General features: G+C 40.6%; 1 protein-coding gene across 5 annotated transcripts in view; it reads left to right on the top strand.

The window, feature by feature from the left end:
• Nucleotides 1–26,325, top strand: part of LOC117878067 (probable ATP-dependent RNA helicase DDX60) — a 77,050-nt gene that overhangs the window by 48,445 nt on the left and 2,280 nt on the right. For all 5 annotated transcript variants that reach the window (XM_034771995.1, XM_034771998.1, XM_034771999.1 and 2 more), the window contains 11 exons: nt 2,283–2,441; nt 4,054–4,195; nt 6,085–6,237; nt 7,323–7,427; nt 11,054–11,254; nt 12,449–12,553; nt 16,229–16,367; nt 18,060–18,181; nt 21,562–21,709; nt 22,895–23,037; nt 25,412–25,563. In XM_034771995.1, coding sequence (XP_034627886.1) covers nt 2,283–2,441; nt 4,054–4,195; nt 6,085–6,237; nt 7,323–7,427; nt 11,054–11,254; nt 12,449–12,553; nt 16,229–16,367; nt 18,060–18,181; nt 21,562–21,709; nt 22,895–23,037; nt 25,412–25,563 — 1,569 coding nt within the window. The remainder of the gene's footprint in view (nt 1–2,282; nt 2,442–4,053; nt 4,196–6,084; nt 6,238–7,322; nt 7,428–11,053; nt 11,255–12,448; nt 12,554–16,228; nt 16,368–18,059; nt 18,182–21,561; nt 21,710–22,894; nt 23,038–25,411; nt 25,564–26,325) is intronic.

Raw genomic sequence — 26,325 nt, 5'->3', positions numbered from 1 at the left:
AACATGTAACTGGCATAGAATAGTTCTCCCATTAAATCTGAAATATTTTTGACTTTAAAAATAATCACTCTTTAACCCTTTTGCCACAAGTCCATCACATGTGTAAGTGAATAGCATGATATTGTACCTAACTGTGTGAAGAAACTTCTGTTCTTATGACAAGTTGTTGGGTGTGGCTGGAGTGTTTAAAGGGTCACTTTTTACAGTGTAAGGAAGAGCTCTGAATGCTTGTTGCAGCTAACAATAAGTACAGAGTTGTGGGCTGTCAGTTGTTTGTAAAATTAAAATAAAAACAAACAAAAAACAAAAAGCAGCTCTCCTTGGCTAATATGAAGATCCAGTACACCTTCCACTGTAAATTCTCAAAATTGATAATCTGAAGAAAAGGTCATTGTTATTTATTAAATGTATTTTTTAATTAAAATATTGTTTACATTCATGAAACTATTTCCACAGATTCCCTTTCTTAGATGACCTGAGACACTATGTTATGTTAAAAAGTAGTTAGTCTAAATGGGTCAGTAAACCTCATAGCCTATGCAATATTTTACTTAAAAGCTTTATAGATGTGTGAATTCCTGCATATATACAGTTCTTGGAGATTTTTTTTTTTTTTTTTTGTACCTGCCACCAAATCTCTAAACTTAGTGGTTTTAACTAGATTTCTACCATTATCCTTTTCAAGCTCCAACTCTTCTCTATTTGGATTTTGGTTTAGATATTTCAAAATATTAAAAGAAGAAGATATGTTGTTGCTTCTGCTGTCTTCCTAAGCACTCATTTTGAGTCAAGATGGCTAATGACAAGTCAGATTGTAAATTCATCTCACATCCTCACAGGATCTCTCTCTTGGATAAGGTGTATGTTGGTGTGGGGGAAAAGGGCACTGACAAAAAGTGCCCAGACTGTTCCTTTTCTCTCACATCATTATTATACTATATTCATCACCCTATCTGAACACTTTGACCATGGCATTGTTCACTCTTCACAGTCAGGATGAATAAGACAGATGGCAAAAGTTCTCTTAAAACAGGAATGGTCTTGACTTTCATTCACAAAGCCTTGACTTTGGCTTCAGTGCCTTGTTGGTTTTCTGATCTGTGGCCTCAGATAATGTGAATCAAATATGCATCTGCCTTATCAGTTCTGAAGCACAGGAAAAAGAATAAAATAATAATAATAATAATATAATAATATAATAATGAAGAGGTCCTTGAATCTAAAGGCTCAGCCATAGAGATCCAGTGTCCTTGTGTGCATTCCTGGAGCAGGAGCTTTCAGCTCCATCACTACTAGTATCAGTACTTTCAGTTTGGGGGTCATACCTTGGCATTGCTGTCTGGACACATGGCTTCTGTGAGGGGGTCTACAAACCCCCCACAAAACATTGGAAGGAAAGGGCTGAGAATCCTCTCTGTCTGCAGACAGACAAACTAGTCATGCCCCAGCTCAGCTATGAGAAATATCAGTTCTGGAAGGAAATTCCAACAAATATGACTAATGAGGGAAAGTCTAATTATATAGAGGGAGGAACAGGAAGAGGAGCTTGGAATTGCTAAGGAGCAATAATTCTCTATAGCAGCGATTCTAAAACTTTAGCAACCGGAAGACCCCCATTTTTATTTAAATTTTTTTGCGGATGTTGGCCTGATTGGGAAGTTCTTTTAGAAGCCATTTACTTTCTATGGAGGATATGTTTCCTTACACTTTCCTCTTTTTTCTTTTGTTTCCTTGAATGTAAGCAATGTGAGATTGTGCATGATCCTTCACAACATACCCAATGCTGAAATGTGTAGCGTGGCTACACAAAGTTTGATAGGTACCTTTACCTTCACCCAGCACTCATCTCTTGATTAGGAAGCTATACCAGACACCCATTTCATGAAGGTGTAGTGCATTACTTTTTCTGGTTATTCCAAGGGTGCAGCTCTGTAGCAGCAGTTTCATGGGGAGAAAACTACGTTTCTTTCACAGATTCATACCTGCCCTCCCTCCTCTCTGTATGCTTCAGAATCTAAATTCTGGGAAGACAGATAAGAAATCAGGGTTGCAGGATCTTGCATTTCGTTAGAATCTTGCTCAGAATATGGCTTTGCACATTTACTGAGATATATGACTCCAGCCAGGATAGTTGGCCATCTTTATACATTAAGAAGTGGAAACGGCACAAAGATATTCCTGCATGAATGCATGCACAACAGTGTTCTACAATACATAGAGGCAATGTATTTGAGAAATCTAGTTACTAGTAAGTTACCTAGTTTTAAAATTCTATTTTAAAGATTCGACATTAAAAAGGTGGAAAAATGGGCTGAAAATATAAAAAACTGTCTGGAGAAGAAGCAAAAGAGTAAACAAATACCAAAGACTGAAAAGCAAATACATTTGCTAACAAATAGATTGAAAAAAAAGGAAAAGTCCATGCAGAAGAATCAGACTGTGTAAGTATTACTTGCATTTGAATCTATTGAAACGATTTCTATTAGGTTCATTGTTTAACTTCTTGTACCAGATCTATATGAAAGAGATCTTTCTAAACTAAAAAACTTGATTTTTCTCTTACTCCCCCTTCTACCTGTAGTCTTTCTCTAGGACTGTCAAAAGAAAAACTAGCCAAGGTTTCAAAGAACTTTCTTCAAAAAAATATAATGCTTACTTGCCTACCTCTCCAGAGAGCCTGTGAGCACAGCCTAGCTCCCGGATTGTGCAAAAAAAACAGTTTTTATATTTTCCCCACCCTGCCTTGTTGAGGCTAGGACTATAGTCTGGCTGCTCTAGTGCACTAAATATCCCAGGTTCAGAGAGAGAGAGAGAGAGAGTGAGATGGAGTGGTTGGAACCACCAGGAGCCAGTCAGAGTCAGTCTGATCCCTCATCATTAAGGGTATGCAGTGCTTAATTTGTAATGAAAGATGTGTCGGGGCTCAGGCATCACACTAGCAGCAGTGCAACGTTTCAGGGATGTTCCTCTGGCAGCTGTGACATGTGAGTGGAGGCAAAGTATTGCGCTGCTGCTTGAATCTCTTACACACATAAAAGAAGTGATGTGGCAAGTCCAGAGGTGCCGGGGCTATGAACTGCCAAGCCTAGAGATGCCCAGGCTCAGCCCCAGCCCAAATTAAGCACTGAGGGTATGTCTGCCCTACAGCAGCATAGCTCCAGTGCTGACCCTTCCTACATTGATGAAAGGAGTTTTTTTATCAGTGTAGTTAATCCACCTCTCCTTGAGGTGGTAGTTAGGTTGACAGAAGAATTCTTCCATCGACTTAGCTGTGGGGGTTAGGTTGACCTACCTGCATTGCACAGGGTGTGAAGTTTTTCGCAGCCCTGAGTTATGTAACTAGGGTAATGTAATTTTTAGGTGTAAACCAGGCCTAACATGGTTAGACCAGAGTTCCAGCTCACCCTACTCAGAGCTCTGTTCTTGGGCCCTAAACCAGAGTTAGTAGTTTAGATTTTCCTCAAATTCCATGTTAACTTTCCAAGACCACTTTCTCACCCCCAGTGACTGTACCCCCATACATCATTTATTTCTTAGAAGAAAAACCCTGGCATGGAGTAGGGCTGATCCCTAGAGGGTTCCTTCACCATCCTTAAAGGGCCACCCTGTTACACAATAAACATTTTCTTCCTGATTTTTCAGGTGTATCAGACCAAATTCATACAAAAACTAAATACAAATCAAAACTGAATACAAGTTGGAGTGTACAATTTTTTGCCCCCCTGTGGTACTTCAAGGCTCTGCCCTCATATCGTTTTTCAGTTGAGTCAGAAGTCGAGTGTTTGATCAACACATTCATATTTTTTCATAGACCTAATCCTGCTCCACTGGCATCAGTGGACTTCTGCCATTGACCTCAGCAGGAGTAGGTCCTGTATCTGAAAACAAACATCAGCCTGATGGTGTATTATGTACAATCTGGCAGAAGGATTGGTCTGGTGGAAATATCTCAAAACAAAAACAAATAATAAAATGTAGTGAACTTTTAAAACACTGATTGCAGATTTTCTTAGATAAAGGTTCAAACTAACAACTAATGTGTATTTTGTATAGTGGCATGAAAATTACATCAAGTAAAACTGATAAAATGATACTTGAGGAGGCTGAGCATGGAAATTTGATGGAAAAACTTGGGAAGCTAACTGAAATCCCTCCGGATTGCACCTATGCAAATAGCCAAGCTGTTGATACAGAGGTAAGAAAAAAAGCAAAAGTGCTGCTAATTCTACATTCCAATAATAAATGCTGGGCCCTGAGAAAGAACTTATTCTGCAAAGGTTCTTCTATTGCCCTCATCAGTGTAGTATCTGAGCACCTTCCAGTAGTCTTTAAAAATGTGACTAACATCTGTCATGTATGATTGGTTCTCTCTCTCATTGTCTTCCCAGGAGAATTGTGTGCAGTGTAGCCTCTAATGTTATGTTTCTTTAAATGTACCTGTTGATATGTGTTTGCTAGAAAAGACAAGGTGAAAGAAGTGCACCTTGCACTTGGAATGGAATGTGGTGATGTTTGTGATGGCCTGTAGCTCCCACAGTCTGAGACTGGCTTCTGAGAAAACTCCATCTCCTGCACAGACAAGCTTTATTCTTGTGTTGGAAAGTTCCATGGTGCCTAAGAAGCAGAGCTATGAGCCATGGTCCTGATCCCGAAGATTTAGGTGATATTTTAGGTCTCCCAAGCCCAGGCTAGTCCATTGACGATTAGGACTGAGACGTTGAGTTTGGCTTGATGTTCTATGGAAAGCCAATGTAGAGAGTGGAAGACAGGTCTGATTTGCTCAGGATAGCCAATGTTGCTGAGTATTTTCTACTAGTTGGAGTTTCCTAAGGGTAATGGCTTCATGTCCAAGTATATTGCATTGCTGCTTTACTTTTATTGGTAAAACTATTATAAGGGTAATTAAATATTAATCAAAATGAAACACTGTATCTAAGATTAATTGCCCCCTTTTATTTTGAAAATTAATATGTTTTAAATGTATGTGCTATATATTTCAAAAATACATCCCAGAGTCTGAAATTCTCCCCACCATTAGTTACTAGCAGGGCCGGCTCCAGGCACCAGCTTACCAAGCAGGTGCTTGGGGCAGCCACTTCGGAGAGGGGCGGCATGTTCAGCTGTTTGGCAGCAATTCGGCGGATGGTCCCTCACTCCTGCTGGGAGCGAAGGACCTCCCGCCGAATTGCCGCTGCAGATCGAGATCGCGGCTTTTTTGTTGTTGTTGTTTGTTTTTTTTGTTTGGCTGCTTGGGCCGGCCTAAACCCTGGAGCCAGCCCTGGTTACTAGAAAACTTAAAATCAATCTGTCTTGATTGCTATCATATATTAGCTTTATTAGACCTAAAAATGTATTTGTCTACTTTAAAACATATATGCCACACATAAACATTTACTTATCCCCCAGTTGGTTTCTTGCTGGCCCTGATTTCATTTTAGGGACTACAAGTTGACTCTTTTTCCAGCTACTTTTTACCTTAACTCAAGGTCAATTTCAGATAGCCATACTCATGTTGAGTAGCACTGTATACCCTATTGGATTCAGTGGACTAATGGAGGAGTAAGGTACTATTCAATGAATAAGACTGGCAGAATGTAACCCTTTATCTATTTGTTATTGCTTGATTTTCTATGCTGGAAAAAAATGTTACAGTGATGAGCACTATAGAAATTTCTGCCACTCTTACTCATATCAAGTAGTACTGGAAATCAATTTAAAATGCTCACGTAGGTAAGTTTTACTCCATGTAAAGGTGGAAGAATCAATTGCTTGAATGGAAAAAAAAAAAAAAAAGCTTGACTAAATTCAATGAATCAGATCTCAGAAAAGAGGTTTAACCAACGTGTTATTTGGTTTGAAATGTGTCACTGGCAGCCCACAGGACTATCTCTTAACCCAAGCAGTGTTTTAGGCTACATCTGCATTTCTTGCACATTGGTAGTAACAGATTTCCTATTGAGATCACTGTTTGGCCAAAGCAGGTAATTTTAGGACAATGCATTACTCAATTGTATTCCATTCTGGCACTAGCTTAAATGAATGTAAATAAAAATGAAAAATATCTAAATTTTTTCATTTTCTTAGATTTTGCAGAAGGTGATGGATCGAGTGAAGTTCATGAAAACAAATACAACACTGAAAACACTGGCACTGAGAGGAATTGGATATCATCATGCTTCTGTGGAACAAAGAGGAAGACAGTTGGTGGAGATGCTCTTCAGAATGGGATTTATCCAGGTTCATTGTTTTTCACAGATTTTTTTTTTAAGTATACAGCAGTATCTGCTTTGAGAATTAAATATTTTTTACATGTAATGATCTCCTTTGAGTATGCATTCACTTATTGAGGGCAAATGTAAGTGCAAGCACAATCCCCACAAAATGTACATTAAATATATTCCTTAGTGAACAAATTGCATGGCATATCTATGCAGTTTACCAAACTGACACCATGTTAGAATACCCAAGAAAAAATACAATAGAATCTTAGGCCCTAATCCTGAAAATACTTACATATTTACATGCATTTGTGCATGTGAATAAAGTTAAGCATAAATATAAATATTAGCAGGATCAGGGCCTTGTTTTGTATGTCTTTCAATATAAATTGTTTAAAATACTTTACAGTGTTTAATAATAAAAATACTTGGCTCTTTCATACAAACTTATTTCAAGATCCGAAACTGCTCAATTTTTTTTAAGCTAAAGATAAGCATGGTAAGTAAGATTGGGATATTGAGATAGAAAAGTCAATTGACTTTTTGTGAGAACCAAGACAATCCTTCTGCGCCTCCTCACACCAAAAAAACCAAACAGCAACCACACACCAAACCTTAATTAAAACAATGTGCAACCAGGGCACAACAAGACAGAAGAAGCCACATAAAAATGGGCAAAATACGTTAGGATAAGCAATTATGACTTATCATTGAGGAGGGAACCAATGTATATTAACTGTTAAAGGCATTATGCTGTTAATAATTTAAAAAATCCAAATAAAAATGAAAGTGGCAGCAGTAATCCCTTACCTGTGTAGCAATGATTTTCCACAGCTGCTCCATATTGTCTGTTCACCAGTCAGGATAATTTCTCTTCCCCCTTTCACTTGTTGAGCTACTACCTGTACCTAATTTACTCTGTTTATAATTCCATCATTTCAAGGGTGGAGTACCTGTTGTGGGTGCCTGTTATCATCTTTGCCTGGAAGTAATAATGTACAGAGGTGGATTAATTTTCTATTTAGCATTTCTATCTTTAAGGCTATCAGAATGGAAACACAAGTTTATAAATATAATTTTCAATACTTATGTTTATTTTCCTAGGTGGTTACAGCTACTGGAACACTGGCTTTAGGAATCAACATGCCATGTAAATCGGTTGTCTTCACACAGAATTCTGTGTATTTGGATGCTCTGAACTATAGACAGGTATTGAAATACACAGCCAGTTTAACTAACACACACATCTGTACACACGTACATAAATTTAGACAGAAAAGTTCTGGATAGCCGTATATATATGTATATATAAAAAGCTGGTCAAAATATTTCTGTCTAAAAAGTTTGATGAAAAAGGGAAAACACACACCACAAGTGAAGATTTTAGGCATATGATTAGGGCCCTACCAAATTCACAGCCACGAAAAACGCGTCACAGACCATGAAATCTGGTTTCCCCCTGTAAAATCTGGTCTTTTGTGTGCTTTTACCCTACACTATACAGATTTCACAGGAGATCAGGGTTTCTCAAATTGGCGGTCCTGACCCAAAAGGGAGTTACAGGGGGGGGTCACAAGGTTATTTTAGGGCGGTTGCAGTATTGCCACCCTTACTTCTGCACTGCCTTCAGAGCTGGGCAGCCAGAGAGTGGCGGCTATTGGCTGGGCACCCAGCTCTGAAGGCAGTGCCCCGCCAGCAGCAGCGCAAAAGTAAGGGTGGCAATACCATACCATAACATCCTTACTTCTGCACTGCTGCCTTCAGAGCTAGGTGGCTGGAGAGTGGCAGCTGATGACTGAGGGTCCAGCTCTGCAGGCAGCAGAGCAGAAATAAGGATGGCAATACCATACCATGCCATTCTTACTTCTGTGCTGCTGCTAGCGGCAGCGCTACCTTCAGAGTTGGGCTCCCAGCTAGCAGCTGCTGCTCTCCAGCTGCCCAGCTCTGAAGGCAGTGCCGCTGCCAGCAGCAGTGCAGAAGTAAGGGTAGCAACCGCAAAGCCCACCTACGATAACTTTGTGACCCTTCCCAAACTCTTTTTTGGGTCAGGACTACTACAATTACAACACAGTGAAATTTCATATTTAAAAAACAGAAATCATGACATTTACTATTTTTAAAATCCTACGATCGTGAAATTGACCAAAATGGACCGTGAATTTGGTAGGGCCTTACATATGATCAATTTCCAAGTCGACATAAATCAGTCTATTCTGCATTTTCTACCTACCTAATGCAACCTACTTACATAGCCCCCATCAATTTAGTCTGAGTGCCTCACAATCTGCAATGTATTATCCTCACAACACCTGTGTGAGTTAAAGAAGCACTATTATCCCCATTTTACAGATGGAGAACTGAGGCACAGAGACAGTATGGGTATGCCTGTACTGCAATTAAACACCTGTGGCTAGCCAATGAGAGCTGACTTGGGCTCATGGGACTTGGGCTACAGAGCCATTTAATTGCTGTGTAGATGTTCAGGCTTGAGTTGGAGCCTGGGCTCTGGGACCCTTCCCTCTTGCGGGGTCCCAGAGCTCAGGCTCAGCCCAAGCCTGAATATCTACACCACAATTAAATAGCCATGTAGCCCAAGCTCTGCAAGTCCAAGTCAGCTGACATGGGCCAGCCATGGGTATTTAATGGCAGTGTAGACATACCCTATGTGGCTTGCCTAACATCACACAGGAAGCCTGTGGCAGAGGAGAAACTTGCATGTGGTTCTCCCAAGTTCTAAGCAAGTGCCTTAACCACTGGACCATCCTTCTTCTGCTTTGCCGCTTTACCTACCCTGTGCTCTCTACCCATTCGCCCCTGGACTTATTCTAACATTTTTACCCCTGAGGAGCTTCAAATGGTTGCCATTAAAGTAAAAATCAGTGTCAGAGAGATGTCTCCTTTTCCTCTTCCCAAATGAGGAACTCTACCCCCATCCAACCAAATTAAGTGGGCTCGAATTCCAGGATGGACAAGACTCAGTTCTGCACCTCTGACAGGTTTTCCTTATATAAAAATGTCACTACTTTAAAAAATGGAATATCAGAAAAATAGAACTTTGTACCACTGTCAGCTTCCCAAGGAGTACCAACATTTGCTTCCAACAGAAGGTCCTGAGATATCGGACCTTAAAAATATCATGATTCTGGGTACCAAGAAGCTATTTTAGAGGTTTATTAAATTTGCCTCTAAGGCCTGAAAGGTGGACTCATGGCTAAAGCACCTGGCTTGACAGGTGGGAAGGATACAAAAATAGTCCCAATAAAAATGTTAAAACTGTAAAATATTCTTACATTCTGTTTTGTAACATGTGTTGCATATATAGAATATATTATAGTGATTTATTGGCAATAATTTGTAATGATCTGCATAATTTACACATGGTTTCATCACTGATAAACAATGCAGCAGATTTTAGACATGGCTTGGATGCATAGGGTAAAAGACAGAGAAGAATGAAAGATGACCCCCAGGTTTCAGGCTTGAGCGATAAAGAAGATGGTGATGGTGTTGATGGTAAAATAAAGGGAACTGGAGAGGGCTTGAGAGACAAACTCAGTAGTTTGGTTATGGTATGCTTAATTTCAGTGAGACATTTAAGAGGAAAGGTCAGAGACACAGGATGAGATGCAGGATTGGAGAGGACGGAGACAACTCGAGAGTAGAGAGGTAGATTTGTAAATTGTCAGAATAGAAGCAGCAGTTTAAACCATGAGAGCAGATAAAATCAGCTAAATAGGTGATGTAAAGGGAAGAGGAGGAATCCAAAGATTGAGCCTTGAAGAATCCCAACAGCCAGTGGATAAAATGGGAGAGACCCAGTGAAAAGCCTTTATGCTATTCACTATCACGTACTCTGGTTCTGCTCCACAGCTTCAGCACTGATTCTCTGTGGATAAGTTATACCAAGAGCTGGTCAAACAAAAAAGGGGGAAATTATTCACAAATTTTTGCAAAATAAATAGTCCATTTTTCCTCAGACATGTTGGAATTAAAAATATTTCAACAACTCTAATTCTTCCCTGTGGCATTTGGGAGTGATCCTGTGTTGTTTCTGGGGGTCCAGTATAACCAATGCTGAATTTGAACTTAAGTGTTTTACAATAGATTATTTTATAACACACATTTTTATTTAATTGTGATGAGCAATCCAGGGCCCCGGGTGGTGGGAAGATCACCTGGAAGCAGATTGCACAATAAAATGGTATATCTATATGGGACAGCTGCGAGTGTTTTATTGCAGTGTAGACATACCCTTTGGTACTTACATCCCTATAGGCCAATGAGAGAAGAGCTGTCTGAGAAGTGGCCATGGCCAGGAAGGTGGGAAGATACACCAATTCTACCTATCCCCTGGATAGCCTTTGCTGGCAAGGCTCCTATGGAGCCCCAGCTGTAATTTAAAGTTGCCCTCATCTGACAACCATTGAGGGAGGTGGTAGTACAATCATTGCAAGCCTCCTCCCCATAGCCAGGCACAAATCTCCCAATTGGCATAAGAAGTTGACTATAGCTTCTGCATTCTTTTCTGCTGGCCACATAATAAAGATTGCAGCATTCTTGGAATGTTCTAACCATCTAATCTTACAAAACTGGTCAAGGAACAGCATATCCTCAGCTCCTTTTCTCCCACCCTCCTTTTTTCTTCCCCTGTCTTGGCTGTGAGCTGGAAAGGCAGGCAGGGAGCAATAGGTGCCTATTACCCTCCACCCTCTGTCCCATTTTTTTCACAGTTGCTATCTGGTCACCCTATTCAAACCAGAACAACCGGCATTACTGCAATGACTTTGTGCAATCATGGAAACGAGAAAAAAAATGTTGGCATTGCTTCTCTCTAGATGTCCGGACGTGCTGGACGACGTGGTCAAGACTTGCTGGGAAATGTGTTTTTCTATGATATTCCATTGCCAAAAGTAGACAAGCTTATAAAATCCAATGTACCTCAACTGAGAGGCCAGTTCCCTCTGAATATTTCCCTGGCACTGAGACTTATGCTGTTGGCAGCAAAAGCTGATGACAAAGAAGATGCAAAAGCAAAGGTATATTATATGGTTGTAGGCTATCAATGCTCAGTTAGATAATGGAACCTTTATTTATTCTTAGATCACATGTTGAAGAATTTTTATTTAGTTCAACACCAAATTACTAAATATGTAATTTTATTAACCTGAAAAATGTAAATGTTTTTAATAAATGGGGGGATTTCTGATTTCTAATACACATTAAGTAATACAAAATAATTATGATCTTTCCCTTTCCCTACACTGTTCACATTGTTTTCAGTGGAATCCAATTTTATTAAGTGATATATATTTGGATCAAATATATCTATGCTATTTATATATATATCTTACGATCACAGAAATTAGATGAAAAGGCCCTATAAAATCCTTACGTATATTTTTAGTATTTTGTGCAGTTTAGTTTTAAATACATCAAACAATGATCCTAATAGATCTCAATATCAAGTTTTCCTGATAGTCATCGCAAATTTTCCGTTTTTTAATTTCATCCTATTTTTTTCCAGGAAACTCTTTGTACTAATCTCAGCAATTCCTCTCCCTATTTGGTGTTTACACCATTCAAATGTTTGCAGATTATTACATTGTCACACCTTTGTCTGCTCTTAGACAAGTTATATTTATTTAGTTCTTTTAATCTTTCATCAGTCAATTCCTTTAGCACTCTGATCTTTTTTCCCTCTTCTCTGAACTCCCTCTAATGTTGTCAGTCTTTCTGCTAGTGAGGTGTCCAGAAACAGATGTAATAGGAACAAAACCATCCTGAGGGGCATGGACAGATTTAAGGGGCAATAGGACAGTAAATGCCACCGCCTCCTCCCCATGTTGCAGTGTTCCTGGAGTGGTTTAAGCAATGAGCTGTCTCTGATATCAGTAAGCAGGCAGAAGGAAAGGGAAAAGGAGCAGAGAAAGGGGACTCAACTGCCGAGGGAGAGGAAGTTTATCTTATTGTCTTTATAATACACCTTCACTTCTTCTTCCCCTTTCTCTTTCTTATGTAGATTGCATCCAAGAGTAAATTTGTCCCCAAAGTGAAACAGGGAATGGACACACAGACCCTCCCCATGGTACCCTGAGTTCCCCAACAGCATAATTCCCCCTTCTCCCAAAACATCCCCAGAGCATTGTTGTATCATAAGCAGGGCATTCCCTAGCAAGTTACTAATTTAGACATTTTAGAGAGTGATAAATTGAAGTATTTTTCCTCCTAAGGTTTTGTCACTGTTGAAGCATTCACTTCTCTCCTTCAACCAGCCAAGAGTCGTGGAGATATTAAAGCTGTACTTTTTATTTTCTTTGCAATTTCTTGTCAAGGAGGTAAGATTCCACCTTGTCTTTCTGTTAATGAAATGGTTTATCTCTAATTTTAGTCTTTGGCCTTGATCCTGCAAAGAACACCACATGAGCTCAGGGACGTGCCCATGAACATGCTATGAACACTATTATTTTATAGATCAAACCAGCTATCCTGGTTATTATTGTTTGTGCTGTACATGTACCTCAGTTCTTCCACACAAGCCTGAGATTTTCACTGAAAATTACTTATATCAAAAATGCTGAATCATGATATTTTAAGAAAAAACAAATTGTGCAAAAGAACTAAATTTCACATGATTCCATCTTCCTATTTTTTTTTTGAGTGGGGTGGCTCTGTATCTCATTTGAGATGTTTATTACATAATACATAATTTGAAGGGCACTGTCACATGTTTTATCCTTGGTAGGTTGAGAGCTGAGCCTAACAATCTAGTTGGTAAGTACCACATATGATACCACCATTCTTAATAAACGCCTGCCAGTACAGCTAAAACACTCAGGAACTGTAACCTCTGATTTTACTCTTTGGCCTGGTCTACACTATGACTTTAATTCGGATTTAGCAGTGTTAAATCGAATTAACTCTGCACCCGTCCACACAACGAAGCCATTTATTTCGAAATAAAGGGCTCTTAAAATTGATTTCTGTACTCCACCCCGACGAGCGGAGTAGTGCCAAAATCGATATTGTCATTTCAAATTAGGGTTAGTGTGGCCGCAATTCGATGGTATTGGCCTCCGGGAGCTATCCCACAGTGCACCATTGTGACTGCTCTGGACAGCAATCTGAACTCGGATGCACTGGCCAGGTAGACAGGAAAAGCCCCACGAACATTTGAATTTTATTTCCTGTTTGCCCAGCGTGGAGAGCACAGGTGACCACAGATAGCTCATCAGCACAGGTAACCATGCAGGCCGATAATCGAAAAAGAGCACCAGCATGGACCGTATGGGAGGTACTGGATCTGATCGCTATATGGGGAGAGGATTCAGTGCTATCAGAATTTCGTTCGAAAGGACGAAATGCCAAAACTTTTGAAAAAATCTCCAAGGGCATGATGGAGAGAGGCCACAATAGGAACTCAGATCAGTGCCGCGTGAAAGTCAAGGAGCCTATCAAAAAACAAAGGAGGCAAACGGTCGCTCCGGATCGGAGCCGCGGACATGCCGCTTCTACGCCAAGCTGCATGCAGTTCTGGGGGGGGCCGCCACCACTACCCCACCTCTGACCGTGAATTCCGAGGCGGGGGTAATCTCATCAGCTACACCTGAGGATTCTGCGGATGGGGAAGAGGAGGAGGAGCTTGCGGAGAGCACACAGCACTCCGTTCTCCCCAACAGCCAGGATCTTTTTCTCAGCCTGACTGAAGTACCCTCTCAACCCTCCCAAGCCAGTATCCAAGACCATGACCCCATGGAAGGGACCTCAGGTGAGTTTACCTTTTAAAATATAAAACTTGTTTTAAAAGCAATCGTTTTTTAATGATTACTTTGCCCTGAGGACTTGGGATCCATTCGCGGCCAGTACTGCTACTGGAAAAGTCTGTTAACGTGTTTGGGGATGGAGCGGAAATCCTCCAGGGACATCTCCATGAAGCTCTCCTGGAGGTACTCCAAAAGCCTTGCCACAAGGTTTATGGGCAGTGCAGCCTTAGTCCGTCCTCCATGGTAGGACACTTGACCACGCCATGCTAGTAGCAAGTAATCTGGTATCATTGCATGACAAAGCCTGGCAGGGTATGGTCCCGGTGTTTGCTGGCATTCAAGCAACATCCGTTCTTTATCTCGCTGTATAATCCTCAGGAGAGTGATATCGCTCATGGTAACCTAGTTGAAATACGGGAATTTAATTAAGGGGACAGAGGTGGCCGTTCCTACTGGGCTGTTTGCCTGTGGCTGAAAAGAAATCCTTCCCTGCAGTTAGCCAAGTGCTGGGGGTAAGGGGGAGGGAAGGAATTGGCCCTGAGCTTTTCGTGTTTGGCTAGCAGGGATCTTCCCTGATACCAGCCACACGGTGGGGGGAGGGGTAAAGCGATCATCCCAGAGAATTCATGGCGGGGTGGGGTGGTGTTACTTTGGTTCCTGCAGGGATCTTCCCTGATACCAGCCACGCGGTGGGGGGAGGGATAAAGCGATCATCCAGAGAATTGGATGCGGGAGGGGCGGGGGTTAGTTTGTTTTCTGCTGCTGAAGGTTAACAGGAAAACCGCAGCACTCAACGGGCTTTGCTTGGTATGTGGGAAAGGAGGGTGCAGAAGCCGAAAGACAATGGCTTACCATGGCCACATGCAAGCCGAATTCTGTTGCCCGGACCTGTGTCTGTGATCTCTAGCAGCAAAGCCACAGGTACTCAATATTAAGAGGCAAAATGCGACCTTGCACAGAAATCACATGTGCTATGTAATGTGAATAGTGTTGATCACTGTGAAAGAGTATAAGCATTGTTCTGTAAAATGTATCTTTTTAAAAAATTCTCTCCTTTTTTCCCTCCCTCCAGCAGCTGCAAATTTTTCAAGCCTCCCTCCTCCGTCCCGAAGGCTATCTCAAATAAGGCGTCGGAAAAAGAAGATGCGAGACGAGATGTTCGTGGAAATCATGGAATCCACCCGCAGTGAAATCTCTCATCTTGGTATTCTGGCGCTTCAGGGCAGGGGAAAGCAAGTCACAAAGTTCCATGAAAGTGCCCTTACACATGCGAAAGTTTCGCAGTCACTCGGAATCATCCCACACCTGCAACACTATGTGGTCCCACCAGTCTGTGCTCGTTTCCCGGGCCCAGAATCGGCATTCCACGGATAGAACCTGCCCCATTAACAACATGATCTCCAAAGCACCGGGGCCCGCGGTTTGAGAGAATTCTGTGTCCATGTCCATGTCTTCATCACTCTTGTCGCTGCACTGCGCTGCTGCCTCCTCCTCTCCTCGTTTTTCTGGTCCTGGTTCTGCATAAACTGCACGAGAACGCGCGAGGTGTTTACAATGTTCATGACTGCTGTCTTGAGCCAAGCGGGCTCCATGCTTGCCGTGGTATGGAGTCTGCAGTGTTCACCCAGGAAAAAAGGCGCAAAATGGTTGTCTGCCGTTGCTTTCATGGAGGGAGGGGTGAGGCTGTACCCAGAACCACCTGCGACAATGTTTTTTGCCCCATCAGGCACTGGGATCTCAACCCAGAATCCCAATGGGAGGGGGAGACTGCGGGAACTATGGGATAGCTATGGGATAACTACCCACAGTGCAAGCTCCGGAAATCGATGCTAGCCCCGGTACCTGGACGCACACCGCCGAATTAATGTGCTTAGTGTGGCCGCATACATTCGACTTTATACAATCTGTTTCCAAAATTCGAATTATATAAATTCGAATTAATCCCATAGTATAGACATACCCTTTGTCGCAGTTTTCAGGGGCAATATCTGGTTGTTATAATGCTCCATTTTAATTAAGTTTATATTATATCTTATGCTACCAGAACGATCCACTGTATTGCAAGGCGTGGAACAGAGGAGAATGGTTTTCTATGTAACTCCCCGAGTCACAGAATTCTCCACAATGGTGGCATGAGTAATATTTAATGTTGAACAATATCATGGTCCAAATGACAAAAATTACAGTCGTTTGTAATTGTAGATTAATACAAGGTCCAGTCATAGTTTACTAAATTGTTTAATTCTTTAGGGATATTTGGATCAAGAAGGTAATACCATGGGATTTGCTGGACTTGTAACCCATCTGCATTATCACGAACCTTCCAGTCTTGTCTTAGTCAGCTTTCTTGTGAAGGGCTTGTTCCACAAACTGTGCCAGCCGAGAAAAGGTAAGTTCATGTTCACTACCTTTTTACGTAGTTAAGAAATTGACACTAAATTAAAAATAATTGTTAAAGAGTAGAAGACAAGTTACATATATAGCGGAAAAAATTACCCAGATATATTCCATCTCTTCTGGTTATTTCCTCCAATCAACCAACATCACCTCTGTCTTGGCACAACTGAACTTCAGCCAACTAGCCATCATCCAAACCCCTATCACAGCTGAACAAGCAGAGAAACTGCATTGTTCTGATGTGATGAAAAAGATGAGTGAATGTTGCAGTTTTGGGTAATTGCATCTATGACCTCTCTGTGGTGTGCTCAAGGGATGCTCCATTAGGTCTCACGCCTTCAGTGTCACCTCTCTCTGGTCAGGGACTTGCATTTATCTGCCTCCAGACATGGTATGTAGGCTGCATCCCCCTACAATTCACTGTGATTGTTCCAGCAGGTCTGATTTGTTCAGCATTTGCAGTTTCACACTCTCACAAGGGCTAAGACCGTAGTTTACTAGGGACCAGACAGCTTTACATACAGCACAATGCATTTATTTTAGATAAAGAGATTACAAAGAAAATATAATAAAAGACAAACACATACACCCATCCGTCCTATGGTGACCCTGGCTAGTTCCAGTTCTTCCAACCCTTCAGCAGGATTTGCCTCTTCCCCATCTCCACTTTGGTCAAAGGTTCATGTCAGTTTATTGGATCAAAGTGAGAGCCCCCTTGAATAAGTTTAAACTCAGCCTTTATACCCCAAAGCCCTTCTTTGTCTCCTGGTCTCTTGAAGCTAGTCTGAGCCAGAATGTGCAATTCCCCCCAGAGGGTGGTACTTATGTGTCTCAGGGTCTGCAGTAACTGCCCCCCACTTATTTTAGTTCCTGAAAGGAGTTCTGTAACCCTCCCCAACCAGCCTACATACAAGCCTGGGTTCACAGAGATACAGATAACATTATAAAGTGGATCCAATAGTCTCAAGATATGCCTGCATTAGTCATAGGTGTCTGTCACAGTCAACAGCATGCTTATGGCGCCACGTCTGAAAATTCCTCACTATCTCACACTGTGGCCTTACATTTACATTGAGCAAGAGGGGTAACAAAAACACGAGAGAGAGAGAGACTCCTGTGGGTAGATGTTCAGTTGCTGAATAGCACCCTAGGAATCTTCTCTGAGAGAATACAATAGAGCCACTCCATCATGGTTCTTTTTATCCTTGCCAGAATATGCAACTTTCTGAACAATAGCATCAACGGCAACTAACAGATCTAAAAGAATCATCACAGATATTTAGTCTTTGTCCATTGCTAAAAGGAGATCGCTGATCAAGGGGACCAGAGCTATGTTCAAATTTAAAACCAGATTTGAAGAAATCAAAAAAATCTGCACACTCTTGATAAAGCCAGAGCTGCCTCAATAAAATTTTCTCAATAGGCTTCCCTCAAAATATTAGAGACACAACATGGCACCTCCTAGTTCCTCCCAAGTCCATGTAGTGTAATGGAGTTTGGACACATTACCCACATTATATCATAAGCGGCAACATTATGTACGTTTGCACCTATATTACAGTTTTTTTTTCTAGAATTAAAAAGTTTGCTACGTGAGTTTTTCCAAACACTTACAATATTGGCTAGTTTAGGCTTTAATCCCAACATCCTTGTTCTGACTGTCTGAGTTTTCTGTTTTGAATAGACTCAAAGACATTTTCTAAAGAGGTGATGGAACAACTAGTGCTAGTACTGGCAAATCTGTTTGGAAGAAGATATATCCCAGCCAGCGTGATTAAATCTAAACAAAAGTTTTACCAGTCAAAGGTAAGATGAAATCTCTTGTTTTATTTTTTTTTAAATATTTAGTAAATAATGATAAAATAAAACAGAGAGGTAGGCTAAGTGATTGCTGATAATTTGAACAACAGATCTACAGGAGAGATAACCTCTCTTTTGATGTTAGAGTATCACATTGTGTAACTGTAGGCTGCTAGCCTGAGCCCTCAGTTCAGAAAGCGCTCACACCATGCTGGTTCTAGTCCTCTTTCTCACCTGGTTCTAGCCCTCTTTATTTGTTCACAATAAAACCGTTCAACATAAGATCCATATATAAACCCAGTATTTTCCCTTGACCCAGGGTCTTCTTCAGGGGCCTATCTAGTCCTAACATGTTTTAGTCTTACCAATCACTTGCAGGCCTGCCAACAAGAGAGGCAAAGGGGGCAACTGCCCAGGGGCCCAGGTGATTTAAAAGGGCCCAGGAGTCCCGGGCCCCTTTAAATCATCTGGATGGGCCGCAGGGCACCTAGATACGCAAGACCACTCCGGGCCCTGTGCTTTGCGGGGCCCCATGGGCTGATGTGGGCGGTCCCGAAAGTGGCGGATTCATCACTTCCACCCTGGAACCTGTTCCCTTGGGGACAGCCCTGGCCCAGAATTTCTGTCGATGGGCCTGCTCACTTGCCTGAGAGTCACTCTGCTCCAAGGCCCTCCACAGGCACCCACCTATTTCCTGTAAGGTCCCCTTGACCTAGGAGCTTCCTACTACAGTCTTTCTACTCTGAGCAGCTATCTTCAATACCTGGCCCCCTTGCTGGCTTTTATAATCAGCTAGTCTATCTCAGCTGTGAGGTAGCTGATCAGTCACAGGTGAGGCTCGGTGTAACTCTCCTTAAGCAGCCAGTCACTTTTAGTCAGTGATGAAAGCCATATACACAACCCTTAATTGAAAAGAATCATTATTAGATGCAAACATAAAGATTGGAGATTTGATGATCTTTAGATGAGATGAGCTCTTTGCAAGCCCAATGTTGTGAACTCAGTTTTAAACAGGAAGATCATCTCCCTCTCTTGAACTTGAAGATTTCCTCTACAACAGCTAGAAGCCTCTGCAAAACTTTTTCACAGTTTGGACTCCAGTTTTAGAAACTGTTTCACAGACTACCTCCCCTCCCTTTCAAATAACATCCCTATGGCAGTTAATTGCTTACATGGCAAAATAATATTGGAAATGTTTCAATATACTTTTTTTTTTTGGCTTACTTTTAATGCTGTTTAAACTATGGAAATGAGATAGCGCTCTACAGACCACAAGCTGCTGCTCTATGGACCACAGTTTGGGAACCTCTGCTCTAGTGTATTTTAATTGAGTAGGAGAAGATGTTGCCTGATCTTTAGATTATGTATTAATTATATTGATTACTTAATAATCCCCAGTTATCATTTTGAGGGTTGCCAGGTTCTTGCCCCAAGATCAGGCCCAGTATTATTCAAATTATTATATAGTTGGGAACCCCTGATGTGCACAGTTGCAACACTCACACTATGGGAACTCTTTTATATTTACAAATATAGTTTATTAATACATTTAGCACAGTCACAAACACCCCAACTCAGTAAGGTAGATAAAAATACTACAGAATGTACATCTGAACACAAATACACTCACACCATCTCCTGTAGAACAACCTGAACTGTTAGCCATCATCTTCCTCATCACCATCACCTTCCCCATCATCACCAATGGCCATCATTCTGGCATCCCCCAAGGACTACATCCTCTCTCCTACCACTCCTAAGCTGGGATGCCACTTTTATAATATGTTATGCTGACGCCGTTATGTTTGATGCATATTCAGCAGGGGATTTTTTTCCCTTTTCCTTATTTGTATTTCCTCACCTTACTAATGTTGGAGTATCTTTTTCCTATAAGTTAGTATATCAATGATCTCAACTTATTATCATATACATCCATTCATGGCCCTTTTGTGGTTAGGCATCACATTTGTTATTTCTGTCCTAACTGGTTATTTCGGTTCTTTCCAAGTTCCAAGTTGTGGTGTACCCGTTAAGTTTAAAAGGGTATGCACTTAGGAAAGCCCCTATGCCAACCTGCTTTAACACATCCTCTATGTTAAAGGTTGCAGCCACACATGGACCTTATGCTTTAACTCTTCACCATCTATCTAGGTGAAAGGTCCCAAACATATGTATGCTAACTTTGCCTTAGTTCACCATACAGGATGTGGCCTGCAGTCCCTTGTGTTACAGCCAAAATATACTCTAATAGAGACTTATAAACCTATTCTAATAAAATAATCAAACCATAAGAAAATAAGAAATTTATAAGAAAAGATATATAGGTAAGCAAGCAAGCTAGTCTTAAATGTATCTCATGTACCTGTTGTGTATATCAGTTTGTTGCCAGGACGCTTCTGTGGTTGAATTATTTACCTGTGGTCAGAACTTCCCCTTAAACTCTATTTTCAGCTCCTCAAATACGTGAGGTTTTCTGTTGGGCCGTTTTTCTGTGCAGAGTCTATCTGTTCAAAGTTCATAGGTCTCAAGCCTTATGCTAACTTGCTGAAGCTAATGTCTTACAGGATACAGGCCTGTAGGTTTTTTGCATTACTGCTGAATACAATGCAAAGCAGAATACAATACAAAGCAGTAAATATAATAAAGGCAAGCTAGCACACTGGGCTACAGATGTTTGTGTGGTGGGATAACATCTTTCCTATGTAACCTATAACGTGTACAGCATAAATTACTGATTTGTGCCTAGCAGACAGGGCCGGCTCCAGGTACCAGCTTACCAAGCAGGTGCTTGGGGCGGCCACTTCGGAGAGGGGCGGCACGTCCAGCTGTTCGGTGGCAATTCGGCGGACGGTCCCTCACTCCCACTCGGAGTGAAGGACCTCCCGCCGAATTGCCGCTGCAGATCGCGCTCGTGATCACGGCTTTTTTTTTTTGTTTTCGTTTTTGTTTGGCTGCTTGGGGTGGCCAAAACCCTGGAGCTGGCCCTGCTAGCAGAGCTGCTGTTTCAGTCTGTTTACAGGCTCAGGAAGAAATTTTTGACATTTTCAAGCACTAGAAACTTAAAAATGAAAGCTTGAGGTTCAGCAAAACAATTCTGTGGCAATGGGTGGATTACCAGGCAAATTCTGTAGCCACAAAATTGCAGACTAGAACATAGGGTTTGACTTATTATGGAGATAATCTGTTCTAAAGTCTTGCTTTTAGAAACAGTGACTTCAGTTGGAAATATCTAACATCAGATATGCTAAATATTGTCACTGCAACACCATACTGTAAAAGTATAGTATACAGCTCAGCTTTTCTGTACCCTTTTTGTTGCTCAGAAAACTGGTAAAACTCTAGACTGAATGTAAGTGTTCTATCCCACAACATTTGTATTGTTTTAGGTGTTCCTTGAAGATCTCCCAGAAGACTTTGCTGTTGCATTACATGAGTTCAACAACAAAATAGAGGAGAATTTTGGCCATTTTTTATTGATTATTTCCAAGATGGCTGATATGAAACAAGAATACCAACTTCCTCTTTCAAGGATTGGTAAGTGAATGCTACATTTATACATTCATATTCACTGTGGTTTGCTTCATTGAAATATTGTGTTTTGGGCTATTAGAGCCTGGTCTAGTGGTAGTGTAATGTGGAAGATAGGGGCTCAATTCCTTGTTCATAAGTCAACACACGCTAGAATCTGTATGAAAGCAACAGTCCTCTGAGGTAGGAAATATCTCACTTTGATATCTTGCAATTTTCTTGCCAACTAAAGAACCTGCACTGATGGACTCTAAAAAGGATTTTGTCAAAGCCTCAGTAGAAGGAGGGTAATAATAATGGCCTTCAATGGGAAAAGAGAACAGGAGGAAAGTGTGGGTTCAGACTGCAAAAAAGACATAAAGAACCCTCTGAGTAGAAAGAAATATGGTATGATAGCGTAACCGGTTGGCAGTGTTTGCCTGAAGCATCCATCTTGTTAGCAAGATCCTTGCTGCTCTAGCTGAGACTACAAATCCAGTTATCAGAGTGGCTTCCAGCCCTGTACATCTACATCTAGACCAGAGGATATACTGCTACTGCACTTATGTCCCATCTATAGATCTTACTCTGTGAATATCACAAAGTAACTGGAGGGGGTGGGGAGGTAGGTTGGAGCTTGCTCAGTGCAGATGGAATGTTCCCAGATTGTAGCAGCAGTCTTCTAAATTCTACCGAGCATATGTAAATGGTGATCAGGTTCTTTTAAGTCAGCAAAATCTGGATAGATTTTGTCCTGGGAACCCCAGAAGATACCTCTCTGATTACAGGATTAATTGCAAATACTGCTTCACCCCCCGAAGGCATTTCTTCAAAGAAATTGATGGAAAATATTTTAGTATTGGCTAATCAGCCTATTTCCCCCTAAACTCATTCTTAGAAATGGCTGAACCGCTTTTGCTGAATCTTTCAAAAAAAAAAAAATCAGCCTGAGGAGAAACCAAGCATGGGAAATTTCAGATCAAGTAGTTAAAATCTGGCAGAATTATAAGCAGCTGAAAGCAGAGGCTTATTATAGAAAGTGATAGATAACTCTAATTATAAGCATTGTCTATAAGGTCAAAATTATAAAGAGAACTATTAAGTCAAAAAGAGTAATCAAAATATTTCTTGCATTATCTGATCCTTTATCAGAGGACAGTTGTGTTGCGTATGTATTCTTAAACTTTTCATTTCACATCTTGTTCCGGTTAGATTTTTCAAGTGAAGAATGCAATGACTCTAAACTGGTGTCTCACTTGATGAGTTGTAATGAAGGAAGAACTGCTGTTTCACCTTTTGCATGCCTGTCTGGAAACGTGGATAGTGATTTACTTCATGCAGAGACTGTCAACAGTGTAAGTGGAGGAGATTTGTAAAGTATTAATGCAGGTTCACTTTGTCTATACTCCAGAATAAATATATTCAGATACTCCATATGAAAAAGGAATTGCCACTCTAGTGATAACAGTTTGTACTTTTTATTTACCTGGTGTCTGAGGATATCAAAGTGCTTGACAAACATTAAGGAATCTAGCTTCACAATAGCTCTGAGGTAGGTATTATGCCTATTTTACAGATCAGGAGACGGAGGCATAGGGAAATTTAGGCAGCATTCTTCTGCTAAAAGAGAAGACAGTGATCTATTGCTATTAAGAAAGAGGCCTCTATCCTCTATTTATAGATTCAAATTCTACCTGACCTACATTCACACTGATTTTAGTAGAGATGCTTAGGCAAAATTTGCTCCATATTTTGTATTACTTCCAAGGAGTATATATTCCTAACAAGGAGCTTATTTAATGTTGTCAAATATAAGGAATATATAATGCCTGTTTTCTAGGGCTCAGCTGGCTTCCTGTTCACTTTTGGTGCTGATTTTGATCTAATGCCCTATATAGTTTGAAATCTGTTAAGGGAGAGAGATTCTCTCTACATGTACTGCCACTGTAATTGAAGTTGTGAAGCTTTCAGGGATTTAACTATAGAGGTAACTATCTGGAGGCCTGTCATTTTCAGCAGGTAACATTTAATTTTGGAACACAGTCCCTGCATTTGTTGATCAGAACCCGAGTCTGATGGGGGCATGGTATAATGCTCATCTATTTACTCACGCTTTTGTTTGAATCGGGTGATTGTAGGGGAGGCTATCAAGCTATTTTTGAGAGAATGTTAATTTAGTCTGATGGAGTTGATTGTGTTTTCTTTTAACTTAGAGCTTCTTGGATAAGCCCATTTTTATAAACAAAAAAATAAAAAAAAATGTATTGTAAAGAATAAAACTACTTTTAAAAATTGGTATCGGTGTTTCCTTCCTAGAATCCATAATTAGAAAAGAGACACTCACTCACCAATTTTTTCAGTCGTGCACTAAGCCAGCAGAAGCTTTCAGTTATCATTTTTAATTCCTTAATATGCTTACTTTTCTACACTACTAGTAATCTAATAAGATGAAATTAAGTAACAATTATAGGAAAATAATTTTGTTGAATATTTTAGTAATAACATTAATTTGTCTTAAAATGTAAAACTCTCCAGTAAATAAGAGGTTTCATTGATGGTTACTCTTTCCTTGTCTTTCCATCCTCCTGATAGGAACTCTGTAGTATTTAACAGACTGACACTTCGTGCAGTTATTTTCCTTGACTCTGCTTAAAAAAAAAATCTCATTTTGTGGGTCTGTGCTCTTGGGTTCCATTTGCTACATAACCTTCTTTGCATAAATTTGGAAGAAAGAATTTCAAAAATAATCTAAACTTAAGCTCCTAAATATTTAGGCACTTTAATAAGAGGTCTGATTTTTCAAAAAACATATTAAGGGTCCAGCTAGGGTGACCAGATGTCCCGATTTTATGGGACAGTCCCGATTTTGAGGGCTTTTTCTTATATAGGCATAGGGTGACCAGATGAGATCAAGAAAATATCGGGACACTGGGGAGGGGGGGAAGCCGAGTGCTGCCGGCCGGCCAGGAGCAAAAAAAAAAAAAAGAAAGAAGCCGAGTGCTGCTGGCCGGCCGAGAGCAAAATATTGGGACAAAAATTGCGTCCCGACCAGAGATCGAATATTATCGGGATGTCTGGTCACCCTATATAGGCACCTATTACCCCTACCCCCATCCTGATTTTTCACATTTGCCCACTGGTCACCCTAAGTCCAGCAGATCCCATTATTCAATAGGAGCTGCTAGGTGCTCAGCATTTTTGAAAATTTGGTCCATTCTTTACGAATATAAATAAGGATTTAAGAGCCTAATTTTTAGGTATGCTTGGCTGGGATTCTTTAAGAAATATTAGTTTCATAAAATAAATTAACCATCATTCTAAAGTGATGACTACTTTTATTAATGCTTTATTTCCATCAAGAATGCCATAAGGGCTTTGTCCTGCAAACAAAACTACCCAATAATGTCAATGGAATTTCTACTCTTGGGCTCCAGTTCAGCAACGTACTTGATCATGTGCCTAACTTTAAGCACATGAGTAATCCCACTGACTTCAGGCCTTGCTGAATTTAAGCTTCCAGGATCAGATTTAACTCTGGCACTTAGACACAGAAACCAAAAACCAGACTGTCTGGGTAAAACAAGATGGGTGGCAACCCTACTTAAGTGTTAAGTTGACATGTAGATGAGTAACGTCAACACATGGAAAACCCTGGATAAGCAGGCAAAGAATTTATACAATAAACCTGAAAGATCTGAATCTTAAAATTAAGTTGCACTGTTTCTTCAGGTCATATTACGCACAGTTGGTATTACTGCTGGAAATATTCCTGTACTTTGTGCAAAGAAATTTGATAATCGAAGAAGAAGAATGCCACTTAATGCTTATGCACTTGACTTCTATAAACATGGTTCTTTGACAGCAATGGCGCAAGATAATGGGTAAGCAACTGATGTTTCTTTGATTTAATTTTTCATCTTAAGCAGAGTTATAACCCTGATAGTTTAAGAGGTTAAAATATTATGCATATTGCATCATCTTCTCCCCAGCCCCACTCATCCATTTCAATGAGTGAAGAACATACAATCCTAACTTTTGACTGTGAACACTCCTAACATTACTGTATTTACTAGTGGCCCTCATACCCTTAGATAAGAGGTAGCCCTGGTGGGCTAAATGTTTTGATTATATTTATTGTCCATATATATTTTTTTATGAATCACTCTTTAAACTCTAGGAGAAAAATACAGTTCAGTGCACAGGCAACTATATAAAGTATTCTCATACCTGTGTGTTTCACAGAAGTCTTTCAAGAGATTTTTCAGTAATCTGCTATTTTCAGTGTTCTGATATAGTCTTACTTCGGGTGAAATTGAGCTCAGTGCAGGGTTCTTGCACAAAGTCCTATGCACCACGTAAGCATGCAAATAAAGCTTAAGTGGAAAAAGCCTGCTGCCCTTCCATTTACTCTAGGTAAAATTCAACCTTGTGCAGAGTGCAAGTTACAAGGCTCACTTAAGCCTTTTTTTTAAGGACTTTAGTGGAACTTAAATGGTGCATAAGCCTTCTGTGGACCACCTGCACAGAGATTAATTGAGCTTGAAATCCTGGCCCTTAAAACTAGTGGGAATTTTATCACTGATTTCAGTGTGACCATGATTACCCTGAATATGTACAAGTGAAACACTGTAAAACACCTGCAT

The sequence above is a fragment of the Trachemys scripta genome, chromosome 5, assembly GCF_013100865.1.
Source record: "Trachemys scripta elegans isolate TJP31775 chromosome 5, CAS_Tse_1.0, whole genome shotgun sequence".
NCBI lineage: Eukaryota > Metazoa > Chordata > Testudines > Emydidae > Trachemys > Trachemys scripta.
This window is presented reverse-complemented; position numbering and strand designations above follow the sequence as displayed.